We start from the raw sequence: 21,161 nt of genomic DNA, 5'->3' as shown, positions 1-21,161 counted from the left end.
CGTGCTATTTCGTTAGCCAGCCTGATCCAAACAGGATCTCAAAACCTGAGTTATTTCAGTGAATCAAGGGATGACTAGTAGCATCATTACAAGCTTCAATAGCACATTAGATTAGATACTGAGAAGTAATTTTGTACAGAATATTGTCTAATGGTTGCTAATACTGGAGGTTTGTTTTAAGCATTCACAAAAACCTGCTAGGCAATTGGCCAAAAAAGAAAGATATCTAAAGACTCAGAATATTTTTGGGTTATTTGGGTTTAGTGACATTAGTTAACAGGTTTAGTCGCTTGATTTGGAATGGAGAAGAAATCCCATGAGTTTTCTTTCCAAAGTGACTGAAATATTTTGCACTTTTCCTTGAAGATTGACTATGTGCTGATGAATGAGATAAATGACATATGTAGGTTGCATCTGAGTTGGGGGTATATAAGTGGTGCACTTCTTAATTCTTTTAGCATTTTGTTTTTGTTTACCTTCCAGAAGCTCTCTAGCAGCCATAAAGCCCTAGTGGAGATACAGGACCACATATCGGAGCTTCTAAAATCAGCTGTACGCGAGTTTCCATCCTCTCGTGTAAGTAGTAGTGTAAAAGACGCACACTTTTATCTGTGATAACAAGGTGCAGTGCTGGATGCACACAGCAGGCCAAGCAGTATCAGAGGAACAGGAAAGCTGACATTTTGGGCCAAGGCCCTTTTTCAGAAAAAGGAGGGCCAAGGCCCAAAACGTCAGCTTTCCCGCCCCTCTGGTGCTGCTTGGCCGGCTGTGTTCATCCAGCTCTGCGCCTTGTTATTTTAGATTCTCCAGCATCTGCAGTTCCTACAATCTCTGAAACACTTTCATCTGTGGCTGAACTTCCCAAATACTGTTTTCAAAGAAATATTATGCATGCAGTAATGAATCAATAGCGTACAATTTCAATTGTAATGCTCTGTGAAAACTGTCGCGATGAGGGAAATGTTTACATTTGAAATATCAACTCTTTATTGAATTGAGTGATGGTTATGATTACTTTTGTTTATGTTATCTATTTGAATAATGTTGCCCTTGTTTAAAATTGTGCGTTTTACTTTGTTCTGTTGTTGGAGACAAAAATGTTAGATCTGCCTTATTAGAGATTGAATGTGGCATTGTGAAAATTTGAATTGTTGTGATATATACAGATCAAAGAAGATTTGCAAATACTTTTTATTGAAACATGGAGGAAAAGAGCAAAATAGCATTGAAGGAGACCATTCAACCCAACATACTTGTGCCACCTCTTTGAAAGAGCTATCTAAATAGTAATTTCTTCACTTTTTCTCCACAGCCTGGCAAAGTTTTCCTTTGAAGTGTTATATAATTTGCTTAACATGAGTGGAATATCCCTCTACTATCTTTTATCGGCAATGCATTCTAGATCATCATAAATCACAAAGCAAGTTGCTTCTGATCATTTTGCCAATTACTTAATCTGTCTGAAGCACTGAACCTTCTGTCACCGCAAACAACTTCCCCTATTTATCACATAAACATTTCTGAAGATTTTAAACACCTTTCAGAAATCTTCCATTAACCTTTTCCACTCTATAAGTACATATATTTATTCAGACAATGCTCTACATGTAACAAAAGTAGGATAGAACTTGTCTGAAATGAGTTTGTCTGTTTTCTTCACGGTCTGGATTGGGAGTGAACATTGGCATTTCCCTGGCGCTGTATTTTTAAAGAATATAAAATCTGAAAATATCTTTCAGTTTCTCTGAAATGCAGGAAACACTAGTAAGAATTCAGATCATAATGTTGGTGGTGATGGTGTCTGCCATAAGCAATTACATACCTTTGTTGAGTTTTTATTAGATTAAATATATGTAAGGCTATGAGTGAAAGAGAATTTTTAAAATATCTCCTTGGGACATGGGCTTTACTGGCTGGCTGGTGTTTCATTACTTGCCGGTGAGAACTGCCTTGTTGAAATACTGCAGTTCATGTGCTGTAGGTAGACCCACATTTCCCTCTGGGAGAGAATTTCTGAATTCTGATCGAGGTACAGTGAAAGAATGGCAATATATTTCCAAGTCAGGACGGTAAGTGGTTTGTAAGGGAGTCTGCAGGTGGTAGTGTTCCCATGTATCTGATGTCGTTGTCTTTTTAGATGGTATTTTTAGACAGTGCTGTGTAAAGATGTTTAGTGCATTTTTACTGTGCATCCTGTGTACGGTACACACTGCTGCCACTGAGCATTGGTGGTGGATGGAGCAGATGTTTGTGGGTGTGGTGTCAATCAAGTGGGCTGCTTTGGTTGGGCCATCTTGGATGGTGTCAAGCGTCTTGAGTATTGTTGGAGGTGCACTCTTCCGGGCAAGTGGGAAGTATTTTGTCAAACTCCTGATTGTGCCTTTTAGATAAATGGTGGACGTGCTTTAGGGATTCAAAAGGTGAGTTACTTAACTGCAGTATTCCTAGCCACTGTATTTATGTGGCAAGTCCACTTCCTGGATAATTTCCTGAATTATTTCCTGGACATGTATGGGAAATAGTTTGATATGTAACCTCTGCAGGAACCACCCTTGTAAGCGTATACCTGTCTGTATATAAAGATGTTTGTGGCCCTAAAAGACACATTCATCGTACAGCAAATTGATTGTCTGTCTAATATCGCAATATTCTCCAAGAACTCTTTAGTTCCATACATTTTTAAAAGAAGTGCGGACTCTCCTTGCCTTGCCAGATCTGTTTCTTAGACTGAGTTGCCAAATGTCCATTTAATACTGAATATCATTGCCACGACATTCCACTTCTGTTGTGTTTTAAGCCAGTGCTATTCTTTACTACACTCTGTCAGCTAGCCTTCAGGAAGAAGACCTTACACACCTTCCTCCTATGTTGAGAAATCTTCTACCTACTTTGCCTACCCCCAAGGCTTGCTTCACGGTAACTGTTGTTAATTAACTGTTCTGCAACAAAAATCTTTTTGTTTTGTTGCCTTGTAGCTATTGTGCATTTCTGCACTGTTTCCATTCCCCAATCCCAAGCTTGTAATGCATTGTAACATAAATGTGTTTTCAAAATTAAAACATATGTATTAGAGGGTATGGCAGCAAAGATGAAATTGGCTAAGAAACATTGAGCAGAAAATAGTAAATAGTTGTTTCACATTATGGGGAGGTGTTGTTGTGGGCAGAACGGGAGGCATTAGAACCACTGCTCTTTGATTTATATCTTGACCCGGACTTGGGGTGGGGAAAAGGAGGTGCAGTTTATTTTTTGAAGTACGCAGATGACACAGCGCTAATAAACAGTGAAGATAATTGTAACTACCTTTTAGAACAGCATAGACTGGTGATTTGAGCAGATATTTGATTGGTAAAGTTTAATGCAGCTAAGGATGAAATAATCCATTTTGGTAGTAATAATGTAGAGAAGCAATTTATATAATTCAGTTTTAAAGCAAATGCAAGTATGATCTTCAAGGTGTTAAAAGAAGTTGATATATCTGTCAAAATGTATGGGACCCCCAGTTTTCTAAATAATGACAAAGCAATGAAACAAAGTTATTTTAAACATATATGAATTATTGATGGAAAGGTAACTAGAGAATGTTGCTCAAGTTTGGGCATAACAGTTTAGGAAGGGCATCAAGACCTTTGCAACAGTTCAGAGGAAATATGCTAGAAGGCATGGATGGGTGAATGCATTCAGTGTTTTTCCCAGAGTGGGAAATCGAGGACGAGAGGGCATCAGTTTAAGGTAAGAGGGGAAAGAATACATGGGGAACCTGAGGGGCAACTTTTTTTTTTACACAGCTGGTTGTACACATATGGAATGAGCTGCCAGCGGAAGTGGTTAGGTACATAATCAACATTTAAAAGGCATTTGGATGAATACATGGACAGAAGAGGTTTGGAAGGATATGGCACAAGTGCAGGGAAATGGGGTTGGCATGAATTTTATTTGGATATTTTAGTCGGCATGGACCCGTTTGGGCCGAAGGGCCTGTCTCCATGCTTAAGGAATCCATCTAATTTGCCTAGTATTTGTGTGACTTTAACTAAGTGCAATGGCCAGAAAAGCAGGCCTTTTCTTTTGAAGCAAGAAGAGATTAGTGTGAGATTCGAAAGCAATGTTCAAAATCATGAAATTTTTCAACAAAATGAAAGATCCTCCCCCCCCCCGCCCCCCGCCCCCGAAGGGTGTGTTCGTAACTAAAGGGCACCAATTTGTTTTGGTATTAGTCCCAGAGAAAGCTACATATTAATTTTTGCTTGGTGAGTTGTTAGCATCTTGAACATACTGTCCTAAAAGCTTGTGAAACAGACTTACTGATAATGTTCAAAAGGGATTTGAATTTAACCCTACCGGCTATCGCAAAAGAATGGAACCCATTCACATTGTATTTCAGAAATTTCAAAAATTGAATTGGCCTGTCATCAGTTGGCACAGCTCTCCTTTGCTGCACAGTTCTATGAATGCGTGATTATAAAATAAGAAACTTATGATTTTTAATAATTAGCTTGATCCCAAACACCACAACATGTCCACTTCTCTCTCGTGGCTGCAATTACATTCTCTTAATTTTTTTGTAATATTTCTTTTCTAGAACAGAAACTTTAGACTAGGGTATACCTTTTCCCTAGTTAAATAATGTGCAAATCAGATATTTTTCTTTGTGACTCGTATTATGGTATCTACTGATAAGTAAACTAAAAAGGAATTAGCAAGGCACACACCATGTAATTTTTTTGACTTCTTATTCCATTATGTGCATTTAACCAAGCACTGTGAAACAGAATTCACTAGCTATGTTCATTATTAGTAATTTTAATGCATCTATTTGTACATTTATTTAAGCAATTGAAACAAGAAAGAATAGTGACAGAAAGTGGATTTTGTAGTTTGGATTGCATTGGGTGCCACAAAATCTGGAACTGTGACTATGTTGTGATCAATGCTTTAATACTGTACCAGTAACATTAAGGTACCTGCTCAGTATTCACATTGACCTCTCGTCAAATTTAACAGTCTCCCTCTACTCTTAAACCAAAGCTCATGAGTGTTGTAAATGTACTGTGAATTGTGATCATGTCTTATGAAATGAGGACTGCTTACTTATGTTGCTAACAGGAGTACCTGGACCAGACTCAAATAGTGTTGAATTCAACAGAGACCACCCTGCAGCAGCTGACAGCTTTGGTCGATTGCCGTAGTCTTCACATGGTGAGTGTTCAAGGTGGTGTGAAATTGCAAAGAGAAACTCAGTTATTGTGTTCCCAGAATACATAATTGCTGTTCATGTCTTCTGAAGTCACAGTTTGTCACTCAGAACTGAAATTGCTGGAGAAACTCAGCAGGTCTGTCAACATCTGTGGAGAGAAACACAGTTAACTTTTTGGGTCCAGTGAAAGCCCTTCAGAATTCTTCTGTAGAAACATCACTGGTTCTGCAAAGTTAACTCTGCTTTGTCTTCACAGATGCTGACAGGCCTGCCGAGTCTCTCCAGCATTTTGTTCTTGTTTCTCATTTCCAATATCAACAATTCTTTGCTTTACTATGGTACGTCACGATTGTTCTTTTCCTCTCCTTATGTAATCATAGCCTTAAAAAATCCCTGCAGTGCAGAAAGAGGTCATTCAGCCCATCGAGTCTGTGCTAGTTACTCTGAAGAGCATCCCAGCCATACTAACCCCCACCGTCTCTCCATAACCTCTGTTTTACAGTGGCTAACCTACCTAGCTTACACATCCATGGACATGTTGTGGCAATTTAGCATGGCAAGTTCACTAACCTGCTCGTTTTTGGACTGAGGGAGGAATCCGGAGCACCCGGAGGAAATCCACATAGATACGAAGAGAATGTGCAAACTCCACACACAAGTGTAATGTCATTATCAATTTTTGAGATTTGAAGATGGCCTTAAGAAAGGCACCAGGCCCAGTTGATCTAATTATAGCCATGAAGTAGCGTAACTTTAATGAACCTTCTGGCAAGCATGAAATTGCTCCAGTGCAGTATTTATAAAGCTGTGACAGCATGACAATGCTGTTGGATTTTCTTGTGACACCTTAAACTCCAAATAGCTATATTTTAATGGAATAAAATAAAAACTGAAATACAATGTGAAACTTTTTTAATGGTTGGGAATAAACTGTGGTAAAGATTTTTATTTAATTGTGTATTCGGGAGTATTCATAGCCAATGTAACCTATTTCAGACTAATGATGTCAAATGATTCCGATTAACACACATTCAGATGGATTCTTAGAGGTTTTGACTACTTGACAGGGTTTAGAATGGATTTTTTTCTTGTTGACAGCAGATTTATTTTTTTCTTTTTGGCTCCCCCTTGAAATTACATATAGTGAGGTGAACTGGTAGGAGTTATCTCCCAGCCATCATCACTGGGTTCAGGATTGTTAGGATGGCTTGGTTTTTTTTTGCCCAGCATTTTCATATGTTCATGCCTGTGTGCAATTGATACATCCGTTACCTACTGCAGACTGTATTCCAACCACTGCACCGTTACCACCCTAAAAAGTATACCATTTTGAACTCATAGCACAAAACAAAAAGTAGAACATGTATGCATGATCGTCACAGACCACCCACTATTTGCTTAAGCATTCTTACCCAAAAGAAATCAATTTGGGAAGAAGAGTGGTCTATCTTTGAAGTGATTTGTCGCTGCCTCTGAAGAATTATATAAAATATAAATGCAACAATTGACAATTTTGCTCACCTAGATTCTACAATTTTGAATAATTAAAGTTTATTTTAATGCAAGTAGTATATCTGAAATAAAATGGAAAGCTTTCTGAAATTGGAGTTGATTACAATGCACAGTTTTTGTGCAGGCAGAAATATGACATTGGCGGTGATAGCCTAGTAGTATTATCAGTGGACAGTTAACCCAGAGACTCTGGTAATGTTCTGGGGATCTAGGTTCAAATCCTGCCATGGCAGATGGTGGAATTTGAATTCTATAAAATATCTAGAATTGAGGGTGTAATGATGACTGTGAATCCATTGTCAATTGTTGGAAAAACACTAATGTCCATCAGGGAAGGAAACTGCCATCCTCACCTGGTCTGGCCTACATGTCACTCCAGACCCACAGCAATATCGTTAACTCTCAACTGCCCTCTGGACATTTACCGATGGACCATATATGCTGCTTAGCCAATGATGCCCTCATCCGTGAATGAATAAAAAAGATTAAAAATAGATCAAAAGTTTGGTCAAAGAGGTTTTTGTATCTTGACAGAAGAGAAGCTTAAAGTGAAAAGTTTGGAGCTTGGGATCTGTGTAGCCACAGGTACAGCCACGAACTGTGGAGTGAAAATCAGAAGTGCATAAGTGACTTCAGTTGAAGTGAATTCAGATTTTTGTGACCATGGAGAATGTTACAATTGCAGAGGAAATGAATGGTTTATTTTTCAGGGCTAGTCTATTCAACAGTGAACATTGGTGACGTTTTCCAATTTTATCTCCAATATGTGAAAGCCTTGCTGACTTATATAAATAAAGTCAGAAGTAAGTCGAACATGGCCTCTGCTGTTTTTCCCCATCCTATCTATTACAACTGTGAACGCCGAATATATTTTGCAGATAATCAAGTCAGCAATAATTAATGAGAGCATACAGAATTTTTGCTGTATTTCTTGAAATTTGCTGTTTGTGTTTTCCTTCTGGTTTTCTTGCTGCTTCTCCTGATTATACATTCCTTGAATATGCTGTTTGAATATCTAACAGTTCAGTGTTTCATCCATGTAACAATTTATACAAGAGTCTTTGTGAGTCACTTTAATGTCTGTAAGACCATAACTGACCTTGCGGTAGTGTCCTTTATCACTGGTCTCACAAACATGGGAGTTCTGACCTATGATTGTCCTTCTGTTTTTGATGTCTTGTTTTTCTCCCTTGTTTTTGGCAGGATTATGTGCAGGCTCTGACAGGACTATGCTATGATGGTGTGGAGGGTCTAATTTATTTGGTTTTATTCTCCTTTGTAACTGCACTGATGCTGAGTTCTATTGTCTGCAGTGTTCCGCATACCTGGAAGCAGAGCAAGAGGTACAGTAATAGCTTTATGTATTTGTATTTAATACATTTTTTTTAAGCTGAAGTGGAGATATAGTTACTGGGTAATTAACTCCAATCTTCTTTACACTTTGTAGGGTTTAAGGCAAATGCACATAAAAATTGTCTTTAGCATAAGTTTTATGGCATCTAAACAGAAATCAGTTGAAGGTCGACAAATGAAATAAAATTACTTGTTATTTGAGCAGATAAATGTGTATGTCAAATTTCCATAATTATTACATAACTAAATGTAATTCCTTTGTTGTAGTCAAACTTTGGCAGGGATGGAATGAAAAGTGAATTACTCGAAAAGAATTGACTCATTGTGTTTACTGAGTTGTTTAATCCTTCATAAGAAAATAGTCAACTCTAGTCACATTTCGCACTATATTTTAAGCTTCAGTTAAACTTCAGTGATGAAATTGTATCTGAAAGAATACTGATATTAGCAAGGGTGTGGTGAAATTGGGATGTATGTGTCAGCACTTTGAAAACAGTGACATCTCGTGAGCAATGAAAATGATGTCCATGCAATGCATGTGCTTCAGATGGTTACAGCACCAGATGCCATATTTGCACAGGAGTCTGTGGATGTACACCTGACTGTTGACACATGCAAAGCAGGCAGAGCTTAATATCAGAGAGTGGGTATCACTAATTTGATGTTAGCTTTACCATTTTTGAGGTCTACGTGCTTCTGTCGTCTCTCAATGTGTGTTTGATGGCATTTCACTCAATCTAGTCTGCTGTAGTTACTGTTCACAAAGTAATCCCCTCTATACCAGAGAGATGAAATGCAGACTGGGAGACCACTTTACAGAAAACTATACTCTGTCCACAAAATGACCCTGAGCTCTGGATGCCTGCCACTTCAATACACCTCTGTGCTCCCTGACCAACAACTCTGTCTCTGGCTTGCTGTAGTGCTCCAGTGAAGCTCAGCGAAAGCGGTAAGAGCAGTACCTCATTTTCCTTGGGAATCCTGCAGCCTTCTGGACTTAATATTGAGTTCAATAATTTTAGGAACTGAACATCTTGTGCCATGTCCCTTACCCACCCCACAGCTCAGGCCCTGTAATGACAACAGCTGCTTTTAACATGTTCAATCCTCTTGCACCTACTTTTAGTCCCTATTATCAGCTTTCTCCTTAGTGTATTATCATCCATTTTTTGTCTCCTTTCAGTCACTTACTCTTTCTTTCTCTAGGTTCCATCCCAGCTTATGCATTCACTAATTGCACTATCACCAGCCCCTCCATCCCTGTCTTAAGCAGAAATACCACCTTTTATATTATCAGTTCTAAAGGGTCTAGGCCCGAAACATCAGCTTTTGTGCTCCTAAGATGCTGTTTGGCCTGCTGTGTTCATCCAGCTCCACACTTGGTTATCTTACATGAAACGTTAACTCTGCTTTCTCTCCACAGATGCTGCCAAACCTGCTGAGTTTTTCCAGGAATTTTTGGTTTTTGTTTCATCATCTGCAGTAATTGGTAGCCTTTCAGAATTGTGTAGAAGAGTTCAATATACACGGGGTTTAGAGGGTGAATTCACTCTGGGTATGTCCAGTTGCTCAGTAAAGTCCAATCAAGGCGGTGACCATTCAGTGAAAAGTCATTCTTGTAGCTGAATAGTCAGAATCTGGAGAAGCTGCTCCTCTAATCACAGTCTGGTTCTCTGTCAGGTTTGATACTGATAGGTTCACTATGAGCTCCTTGATAGCAAAGATGGGAAGGAAGCAGCATGTGATTGGAGGAGCAGCAAAAAGGTGAATCGTGGCAGTGACTAAGTCTCTGAAAGCTGGAGCAAGTGGGGCCATTAGAAGCAGCTGGGTGAAGTAGGACTGATGAAACCAGAGGTATTGAAACCAGAGACTAGGACAGCGAGAGTAAACGGAGTGTGAGACCGGCAAGACCAAAGCATGCGGGTTCTGTGGACAGTGAGAGAAACTGCAAAGGTCGGCAGGATGGTGAAATTGACTGCAAAGCAGGGGTACAGGAGCAGTAAAGGTGGGAAAGCAGTTTCATTAGGATTAGTGAATTGTCTGACTGTTATCTACTTTACAGTGTTCAATTTACAAATAACATACTACCGAATAGTTTTATTTCATTCTGATTTAAATGTATGTATGATCATATCTCAAATTATCTAAAATATCTAGAAATATTTAGTGCTCAATTCAACCCTGCCCTTTTGATCTAGATGAGTCCATTATTCAATACTGTACTTTGCACACCAGTAAACTGGATCTTACCACTTTGCTTCATGTTAATTGGATGTTTCAAAATTTATATGATCTGATGTCAGCTTGGGCAAGAAAGTAGAATTGTACTTGTTGTGCAAGCTATTGTATACTTAGTTGGTTAGTTCAGTTGACTGGACAGCTGGTTTGTTATGCAGAGCAACACTAACAGTGTAAGTTCAGTTCTCACTGAGGTTTCCATGCTGGACCCCTCTCCTCAACTTCTCCTCTCACATGAGGCATCGTAACCCTCAGGTTATACTCACCACTAGTCATGTCCCTCAAATGAGAGGGCAGCCCTATAGACCTACAGGTTTATGGTGACATTACCCTTTATTTTTATTCTATAATGTTTCACCCTATCAGCCCCAAACTCCATGTAGATAACCTTTTTGAGAACCAACAGATAATGTCACTCAACTGAACTGAACAGAATTTTTTTTAAAATGTGAAACTAATCATGAAGCAGTTATGATGAACATGGAAGTAAGAACCTATTTGGCTGCAGTCTGCTGTATTGTACTAGTGTTCAGATTAAATATTGTGTGCCATATACCAACCTAACCTCTGACAGCTCTGATGTATTTCACATTTATTATCTGAGATAACAAAGTGTGGAGCTGGATGAGAACTGCAGATGAAGCAGCATCTTAGGAGCCCAAAAGCTGACGTTTTGGGCCTAGACCCTTCATCAGAAAAGCCTGAAACGTCAGCTTTTGTGCTCCTAAGATACTGCTTGGCCTACCGTGTTCATCCAGCTCCACACTTTGTTATCTCGGATTCTCCAGCATCTGCAGTTCCCATTATCTCACATTTATTATCTTATTTCTTTTCTGTTTAAAATTTGCACACGTAGAGATTTACACAAGATCCTTCACAGTATAGTTGGCCAGTAAATCTAAGTCAGCAAATTAACGGGGACATTCAGTTTTTTTTAACGTGTCCTGCAAGTTTCCATGGCATTCAGCCTGCGAAGACCCAAAGCTTTCATGTTGTTGCAGTGACACATTGACTGTTGTGTGGGAAGCATCAGCAGTGCTGTTGCACCCTCTAGTGGTAAACTGCACAGTATTTATGTTTGGAACCTATGCAGAATATTCAGGTTCTTATGGTGCAATGGTAATATCCCTACCTCTGCATCAGGGGACCTGGGTTCAAGTCCCACCTGCTCCAGAGGTGTCATAACATCTCTGAATATAATTATTTGAAAATATCTGTAAGGATATCAATGTAGAATCCCACCAGTGTGGAAACAGGCTAATCAATTCCACAAGTCCTACACCCACGAGTGTCCCTCCCAGACTCTTGCCGCCCCCCCCCCCCCCCCCCCACTCTATTCCTGTAACCCGCATTTGCCATGGCCAATCCACCTAACCTACACATTCCTGGACACTATGGGCAATTTAGCATGGCCAGTCCACCGAACAACTTTTCCTTTAACTCTTACTTTCTTCAGGTCAGGGATGTGGCCATGGATACCCACAAGGGCCCCAGTTATGCCTGTCCTTGCTACATGAAGGACATCAGCGCTGCTTCCTCCTTTCGTCCGTAACTGGAAAAATTTCTCAATTTAGCTTCCAGTTTCCATCCTGCCCTCATCTTCACCTGGCCTATCTCTTACTCTTCCCTTGTGTTCCTCCATTTCTGGAGATAGGTTGGCCACCAGTATCCAATATGAGCCCACCAACTCCCACAGTTACCTTGAATTTACTTCGTCACACTCTGCTTCCTGTAATGATTCTGTTCGATTCACCCAGTTTCTCTGTCCCATATGCTCTGATGATACAAGTTTCTACAAAGGGAAATGTCTGCCTTCTTCCTCAACTGCGGATTGCCCAGCACCATGGTTAACAGGGCCCTCAATCTGTCTGACCTGCCTCCTGCACTTCAACCCTTACCCCTTCCCCTTCCTTCCTAAAAAAAACAACAGGGTGGTCCCCCTTGTCCTCATCTACCTTCTCTCCAGCATCCACATCCAAAAAATTGACTTGCTGCCATTTCTGCCACCTCCAGCAGGATGCCACCACCAGACGCACAAAAGTTTCCTCTTCCTTGTCAACCTTCCCCTTTTGGACAGCCTAGTCCACTCCTGATCCACTCCCAATGACTCCCCACACCCTTCCAATAGCTTCCCATGAAATTGCAGAAAGTGCAAAACCTGCCTGTTTACTTCCTCTGTCGTCACTATCCAAGGCCCCAGACACACCTCCCACTTAATCTAGTCGACTACATTTGCTGCTCACAATGTGTTCTCCTCTACATTGGAGAGACAGAACACAGACGAGGTGACTGTTTTGCAGAAAACCTGAGCTTCAACATCCCACCTCGTTCCCTGGCCAACATCTCTGTCTCAAGCTTATTCCAATGAAGTTCGGTGCAAGCTGGAAGAAGAGCACCTCATTCTCCACTTGAGGATCCTACAGCCTTCTGGACTCAATATCACGTTCAACAATTTCAGGTCTTGAGCATCTTCTTCCATGTCCTAGCCCCAAACTCCACACATCAGACCTTATCATCACGTGCGCTGCTACCTCAACCGACCCTTTGTTAGCCACTAATTGCCCCCATTTTGCACCTATTCATTCTCCCGGGCAGCCTTTCCCCATGCCCCTCTCCGGCTGTCTGTCTCTCTCTCTCTCTCTCTCTCTCTCTCGCGCGCGCTCTCACTCTCTCTATATCTCTCTCTATATCTCTCTCTCTATCTCTCTCTCTATCTCTCTCTCTATCTCTCTCTCTATCTCTCTCTCTATCTCTCTCTCTATCTCTCTCTCTATCTCTCTCTCTATCTCTCTCTATCTCTCTCTCTCTCTCTCTCTCTCTCTCTCTCTCTCTCTCTCTCTCTCTCTATCTCTCTCTATCTCTCTCTCTCTCTCTCTATCTCTCTCTCTCTCTCTCTATCTCTCTCTATCTCTCTCTATCTCTCTCTATCTCTCTCTATCTCTCTCTATCTCTCTCTCTATCTCTCTCTATCTATCTCTCTCTCTCTATCTGTCTGTCTCTCTCTATATCTCTCTCTCCGTCTCTATATAGAGAGAGAGATACAGAGAGAGATATAGAACGTAGAACAGTACAGCACAGAACAGGCCCTTCAGCCCACAATGTTGTGCCGACCATTGATCCTCATGTATGCACCCTCAAATTTCTGTGACCATATGCACGTCCAGCAGTCTCTTAAATGACCCCAATGACCTTGCTTCCACAACTGCTGCTGGCAATGTATTCCATGCTCTCACAACTCTCTGTGTAAAGAAACCGCCTCTGACATCCCCTCTATACTTTCCACCAACCAGCTTAAAACTATGACCCCTCGTGCTAGCCATTTCTGCCCTGGGAAATAGTCTCTGGCTATCAACTCTATGTATGCCTCTCATTATCTTGTATACCTCAATTAGGTCCCCTCTCCTCCTCCTTTTCTCCAGTGAAGAGAGACCGAGCTCAGTCAACCTCTCTTCATAAGATAAGCCCTCCAGTCCAGGCAGCAAACCTCCTCTGAACCCTCTCCAAAGCATCCACATCTTTCCTATAATAGGGCGACCAGAACTGGACGCAGTATTCCAAGTGCGGTCTAACCAAAGTTTTATAGAGCTGCAACAAGATCTCACGACTCGTAAACTCAATCCCCCTGTTAATGAAAGCCAAAACACCATATGCTTTCTTAAAAACCCTGTCCACTTGGGTGGCCATTTTAAGGGATCTGTGTATCTGCACACCAAGATCCCTCTGTTCCTCCACGCTGCCAAGAATCCTATCCTTAATCCTGTACTCAGCTTTCAAATTCGACCTTCCAAAATGCATCACCTCGCATTTATCCAGGTTGAACTCCAACTGCCATCTCTCAGCCCATCTCTGCATCCTGTCAATGTCCCGCTGCAGCCTACAACAGCCCTCTATACTGTCAATGACACCTCCAACCTTTGTGTCGTCTGCAAACTTGCTGACCCATCCTTCGATCCCCTCATCCAAGTCATTAATAAAAATTACAAACAGTAGAGGCCCAAGGACAGAGCCCTGTGGAACCCCACTCACCAGTGACTTCCAGGCAGAATATTTTCCTTCTACTACCACTCGCTGTCTTTTGTTGGCCAGCCAATTCTGTATCCAAGCAGCTAAGTTCCCCTGTATCCCATTCCTCCTGACCTTCTCAATGAGCCTACCATGGGGAACTTTATCAAGTAATATATGTAGATTTATATCTTGCTCTCTCGACGTCTCGCTCTCTCGACGTCTCGCTCTCTCGACGTCTCGCTCTCTCGACGTCTCGCGCTCTCGACGTCTCGCGCTCTCGACGTCTCGCGCTCTCGACGTCTCGCGCTCTCGACGTCTCGCGCTCTCGACGTCTCGCGCTCTCGACGTCTCGCGCTCTCGACGTCTCGCGCTCTCGACGTCTCGCGCTCTCGACGTCTCGCGCTCTCGACGTCTCGCGCTCTCGACGTCTCGCGCTCTCGACGTCTCGCTCTCTCGACGTCTCGCGCTCTCGACGTCTCGCTCTCTCGACGTCTCGCTCTCTCGACGTCTCGCTCTCTCGACGTCTCGCTCTCTCGACGTCTCGCTCTCTCGACGTCTCGCTCTCTCGACGTCTCGCTCTCTCGACGTCTCGCTCTCTCGACGTCTCGCTCTCTCGACGTCTCGCTCTCTCGACGTCTCGCTCTCTCGACGTCTCGCTCTCTCGACGTCTCGCTCTCTCGACGTCTCGCTCTCTCGACGTCTCGCTCTCTCGACGTCTCGCTCTCTCGACGTCTCGCTCTCTCGACGTCTCGCTCTCTCGACGTCTCGCTCTCTCTACACCTTCCATTGACTTCTCACTCATCTGCCCCTACGCCACCCTTTGAGAGAGTGCATTTTCCAGATCATCCTGATTTACAAATTTTAAAATAAGGCTCATCGCCTGTGGTTCTTTGGCCCCATGTCTTTGTCTGTGTCTTCTGGCTATTGATCCTTATGCAACCGATAATTATTTCTCCTTATCAAAGCTCTTTAATATTTTGAACATATCTATCACCTATCTCTCCTCTACTTTTCTCTGAGAATGCCAACAACCTCTGTAGTCTGTCCATGTAACTGAAATCTGTCATCTTTTTGTACAGTTCTATTTAATCTTCTCCACAATCCATTCAAGATCTCATTTTTTTTTGTCAGCCTCTCAACTTTCCTAGTCATCTTTCAAAATCTTGTCAGGTCATTTCTGGACTCAGTTCCAGTGTCACTTTTAAATTGATACCCTTTACTGTGCCATGGATGAAATACCATATGTTCTCATTTAAAAGTCACATTTATTTGATCAGTTCTTTAGGCCAAGAATCAGGGTTTAAAAGCACACAGTCAACCTGCTGTTGGACCAGTTGAGTTCCTTAAAGTGAGCAAGTAATGGGTTCCTCTGTTATTGCTGGTATTTTACCAGCAGCAGGGTTCCCATGCCAATTGGTGAGGCTGCCATTGGCATTTATGGCATTGGGGAGGGATCCCTCCTGTTCCGACACACACTAACCAGTGGAGCCCCATGTGAGTTACTCCTGCCTGCCCTGCTGAGCAGAGACTCTTCATCACCTTGCTGAGGCTCCTTTTCCCTGTCAAAATGGTGCAAAATGTACGTCAGAATGAAAATGTTAAATCCAAGAAATTTGTATGGAAGCATCATGCATTAATTTAAATAAAAGTGCCATGTCTGCTGTTGATGTTGTTTGGATTTCCCTTTCTGAAAGTAGTCATGGTGATGATGATGGAGATGAGGATATTGTGAGCCCACAAGGAAACCGCCAACAGCATGACAACCTGTACAGAGTTCACATGCCTAGCCTGTACAGCTGTGGGAGTAGCTTTGGTAGTGAGACCAGTATTCCTGCTGCAGCACATACAGTCAGCAATGCTCCTGTTACAGAATACATGTAAGTGACAGAATTCCTGTATTTTATTTTGCTTTCCCTTCCTTCTGCATAAAATTAAACTGACATTTTGAAACCAAAGTGAGACATGTTAAATTATTTATTTGGTTTCCTATTTATTTTGGAACCAGTTTATAAGAATGTTAAATTATAATCCTTAGAGCCATGTAGAGGAGGAAACCTAAATTCGCTATCTAAGTGTTTTTATTAATTTACTGCCATTGATCTGACAGTTTATTAAAAGAAGTGATAACTTTACCAGGTGATGCTTAAGTAGATTGAAATTCCTTGCGTTTTCATCTGAATTTTTTTTCCCCAGTTTGAAACGTCAATGATATCTATTTTTGAGGAGGTGCAAACTAAGGTGCCAAAGCAGAAAAATCTATATCTCTTCAAGTGTAACTTATAGTTATCATGGAGCCATGACTTTTCCGGATTCTAGCCTAAAGTTAAATGTGCTTTTTTGCTGCCTTTCAACAATCAACCATAATGATTTCCGTTCTGAGTAGCAGTGCCTCTTTTATTGTGAATTATTTCAAGAAAGTAATTGGTCCATGGAAATCACAGCTTTAAATACAAACTTCATTGTAAATGTTTTAACTCAGGTGCAATAATTTAAAGGTTAAGATGTCAACATATATAGATTCAGTGTGTCTCCAAGATAGTTTGATGTTGCACCCTGCTGTTTTCTCAATCATAGATCATAGAATCCCTACCGTATGGAAACAGGCCCTTTGGCCCAACAAGCCTAAACCAACTCTCAGCATCCCACCCAGACCCACCCCCTTTAACCCACTTCATCTGTACATCACATCCCTGAATACTACGGGCATTTTAGCCAATCCACCAAATGTGATTAGAGTAGCTTTGGAAAGAGAGAGACTAAACCAAGGCCTTCTAAACCTGCAAATTCGTAGGTGTTTTCTTAAGAAAGTAAATTTTAGAAGTGTTTATTATTTTGTCATATAAAATGAAGAAGTGCTGTGTACAGAATTGTTTTCCTAAATCTCTTGTGCCTTTATATATAATATGGATATTCAAATAAAGTAAGGAGACTTAAATTCCATTAAGATCAATTTACTTAGACTGTATCCAGTACATGTTTAATTAAGAAACAAATGTATCTGTTCTGTTTTTCTTCTCTAATTAAATAGGAGCCAGAACACAACTTACCAGAATCCCCGCTGTGAGAACACACCTCTGATTGGCAGAGAATCTCCTCCTCCCTCTGTAAGTTAATATACCTCTTTATTTTCACACTGAAAGTTGATTTAAGCTTGATTTTAAATTAGTCCAAAGCATTGGAAAACTATAATTTGCTGTACAGTAGACTTGACCAATGAACTATCTTTTTTACAAAGGAATACTTGTTCACCTAGAATTTTTAAATGACACTAATACCATCACTTTATGCATTTGCATAGTATCCTGGTGCTGGAAAAAGTACACTGCAGATTTTTGAAGAGTGTGGTGCATTAGAGCTTGCAGTATTCTCTAACAAAGGGTTTCAATGTTGCACAAATTTCCTGTATTAGAACAAGCATCTAAATGAAGCACCATTCGTCAAAAATTTGTTATATAGTTATTAGAGATGGTAGGATAAAACAAAATCTGACTACACTAGCCCCTTGCTATAACATTGTCTAGTGTGCCACAACCTGTCCGATAACACATATTCCTTATGGCTCCCTCTCTATAGGGGAACCATATAAAAGACTATCTCCAACACACTCGTCAGTATAGCGAGCTTTTTGTGTGACTGCAAAAGACAACTTTATAGAGAGGGTCTAGTGTGTACTGGTAAGTGGTGTTTTATCATACCAAATTTAATTAATTAGTTTTCTATTTTAAGTTTGACTATTGATGATTTGCATATTACTTCAGTTTAATCCTTTGAGTACAGGGTAGTATTTTGCACCATTCAAGTGCTTAAAATTCTAGCAAAATGTCCAAATTTAAATCAATGTGCATTGCTTGATAGGATTTTAATTATTGATCAGGATATTTTAAAGGTGCAGAATAGATAAAGGTCTTAAAGGATTGAAATGTCAAAGGAAAGACTGAGGAATATTGCACAGATGATGGCAGCCAAAAGTTACTGTCCCTTTGCTTTCAAAATCTATTTATTTTCAATTTATTTCTATTAATAATTTATAAATAAAACAATAAGTAATGGTATGTATTATTTACAGTATTTTCTATATTGATGAATTGCTGTATGAAGATTATCAGGTTAGCGTGTTGTTAAATTTAACAATGTGGGGATCAACATTTATCTAATTCAGTTTTTGCATTCAAAAGGATATGATGCAACCTTTTTGAGTGAAAAAAGAAGCAGACGTTTGAGCTGACCAATCGGACCACTGATTGGAATGAAGTATTAGAGTATCCTAATTTAGAATGTATTTTGACATTATTTTCTATTTTTAAATTTTATTTCTTTCTGTTTGACTAAGAGTTTTTAATAACTCCCCTTCCAGTTTGTGTACAGTTTTTGCAAAGGTTTGTGGTCTTTATGTAGAATCCTTAGAAAGAGGGATTCCACGATCTTTCTATGCAGAACCATCAAGTCTGCACCAATATTCTAATGGGCATCCCACCTCCTTGTGGTGTTTTTACCATGGCTTCATCCACCTAACCTGCACGTCCCTGGACACTATGGGGCATTTTTGTTTTAAGCATGGCCCATCCACCTAACCTTTGGATGTTGGAAGGAAAACACAGGGGACCCGCAGCCATCCCATGCAGAATTGTGCAAACTCCACACAGCCACTCACAGCTAGAATCGAACCCAGGTGTGAGGCAGCAGTGCTAACCTCTGTGCCGCTGTGCTGCCCTATGTTAGGCATAAGCTCTTGCAACTCTTGGGAATATCTGGTAAATAAAGACTACCCAAATGTCTTGACATGGCTTTAGAACCTTTCCTATGTTAATTAGAGTTGATCTTAAAACAGCCAACAAACAGATTCAGCTACTTTTTTTATTGTAAAACATGGGTCACATATATTTTTAGAGTGAGTTGCTGGCATTCGCTAAAACTGCAAATTGTTATTTAGTTTAGTTTATCTAAGCAATTAACTGGAGTTTGCTTTCCACACTGTGAAGTTGTCCTATTGTAAATCAGAAGTAGGCAATAATCTGACAGTGAAGATGCATCTTGGAAATCATATTCATAATATGATTGAATTTGACATTGGGCTTAAGAAGAAATGAAAGTCACAAACCAGGATTTTAAATTTCAGTGAGGCAGAAGGGAGGAGACATTACCTGGGCTTAAGCTGTTAGTTTGTAAACCTAAATTCAGATATTAGGAAGCATGCATATAAAACGTTACTAGGTATACCTAAAAGGCAACATGTTGACTTGTGAAACATTGTTGAAAAAATGGTCAACAAATGAGTATTAAAGATAGTATCACTCGAGGAGAAAATCTCACACAAATGCAAGGGAATTCATGAATTAGGAAAGGGACACCAAAGAGACACTCACGATATCATGAGGTGTAAAAATATGAACATTAAAAGTAACTTAGAAAAGAAAACAAAGCTAACCTGATTTTTTTTTTGATCAAACTGAAAGCACAGAGAGAGTATGGTAGTGGAGAATATAATTGATATTATAATTAATGGCAGGCATGTTAAATGAATAGTTTGTTTCTACTTTTATAGTGGAAGAGGAAAGCAAATTACCAGTGGAATAAAATGCCTAATAAAGGAAGGAATTTTGTGAATTTATTATAAACTTTTAACATGTAAATGGTGTAATATCAGGACTGAAGGCAAACAATTCGCCAGGTTGTGATGGATCCACCCCAAGATACTATAGATAAGGAAATTACAGCTCTATTACAATTATCAAGATATCTCCAGTTTTGTAAATAGTACTAGATTGGAAAATTGTAACCATCATGTTATTTAAAATGGAAAGCATGTCAGTAGTTGAAACATTAATGGAATTAGTCTTACCAACGTGAGAGTTATTGAGCGCATGGGTATGAATAAATAAATCCGAGTATCAGCCTGTATTTCTGAAGGGCAGATGGTGTCTGCTTAACTAAATTGATTTCTTTTGTGAAGATAATCGTCAGCACACTAGCTAGGGACAAGACTGTGTGGATTTCTAAAAAGAAACTTTGAAGAGTAGGCGCGGGTATAGGCCATTCAGGCCTTTGAATTTTAACCGCATTTCGGTATGATCATGACTGATTATCCAACTCTGTATCCTGTTCCTGCTTTCTCCACATGTCCTTTGATTCCTTTAGCCATTGAACAATATCTGACTCCTTTTTCAAAATATTGGCCTCAACTGCTTTCTGTGAGAAAGGATTCCACAAGCTCACCACTCTGAGTGAAAAAAAAATTATCCTTGTCTCCGTCTTAAATGGCTTACCTTATGCTCCTCATGTTATGCCTCCTGGTCTGGAGACACCAGTCATCTCAAAGATCCTACCTGCATATGTCCTGCATAAACCTGTCAGAATTTTATAGGCTTATATGAGATCCTTATACTTCTAAACTCCTGTGAAGAAAGGAGCAGAATTAGGTCATTTGGATCATCGAGTCAGCTTCACCATTTGATCACAGCTGATCTGTTTCTCAGCTCCATTCTCCTGCCTTCTTCCCTGAACCATTGATCCCTTTGCTAATCAAGAACCTACCTATCACTGTCTTAAATACATTCAATGATTTGGCCCCCACAGATTCATCACCCTCTGGTTGAAAAAATTCCTTCTCATCTCAGTTTTGAAGGGTTATTCCTTCACTCTGAGGTTGTCTCTTTTGGTCCTAGTCTCTCCCACTAGTGGAAACATCTTCTCCACATCCACTCTATCCAGTCCTCTGTGTTCTGTAAGCTCTAATGAGACATCAACCACTGCCTGCCGCCCACATCCTTCTAAACTCCATTGAGTACAGACCGAGTCCTCAACCCCTCCTCATATGACAAGCCATTCATCCCTGGGATCATTCCTGTGGACCCGCACC

The 21,161-nt window shown here is 40.4% G+C and overlaps 1 protein-coding gene across 4 annotated transcripts in view; it reads left to right on the top strand.

Moving 5' to 3' along the window:
• LOC125462238 (protein tweety homolog 3-like) overlaps nt 1-21,161 on the top strand; it is a 233,174-nt gene that overhangs the window by 195,819 nt on the left and 16,194 nt on the right. For 2 of the 4 annotated variants that reach the window (XM_048552028.2, XM_048552026.2), the window contains exons 9-13: nt 484-576; nt 5,107-5,199; nt 7,913-8,052; nt 16,000-16,182; nt 17,334-17,409. In XM_048552028.2, coding sequence (XP_048407985.1) covers nt 484-576; nt 5,107-5,199; nt 7,913-8,052; nt 16,000-16,182; nt 17,334-17,409 — 585 coding nt within the window. Of the gene's footprint in view, nt 1-483; nt 577-5,106; nt 5,200-7,912; nt 8,053-15,999; nt 16,183-17,333; nt 17,410-17,878; nt 17,980-21,161 lie in introns of all 4 variants that reach the window. The other 2 variants (XM_048552029.2, XM_048552027.2) reach the window with 2 other exon arrangements.

Source organism: Stegostoma tigrinum, chromosome 23, assembly GCF_030684315.1.
Source record: "Stegostoma tigrinum isolate sSteTig4 chromosome 23, sSteTig4.hap1, whole genome shotgun sequence".
Lineage (NCBI taxonomy): Eukaryota > Metazoa > Chordata > Chondrichthyes > Orectolobiformes > Stegostomatidae > Stegostoma > Stegostoma tigrinum.
The sequence above is the reverse complement of the archived record's forward strand: the minus strand, read 5'-3'. Positions and strand labels throughout refer to the sequence as shown.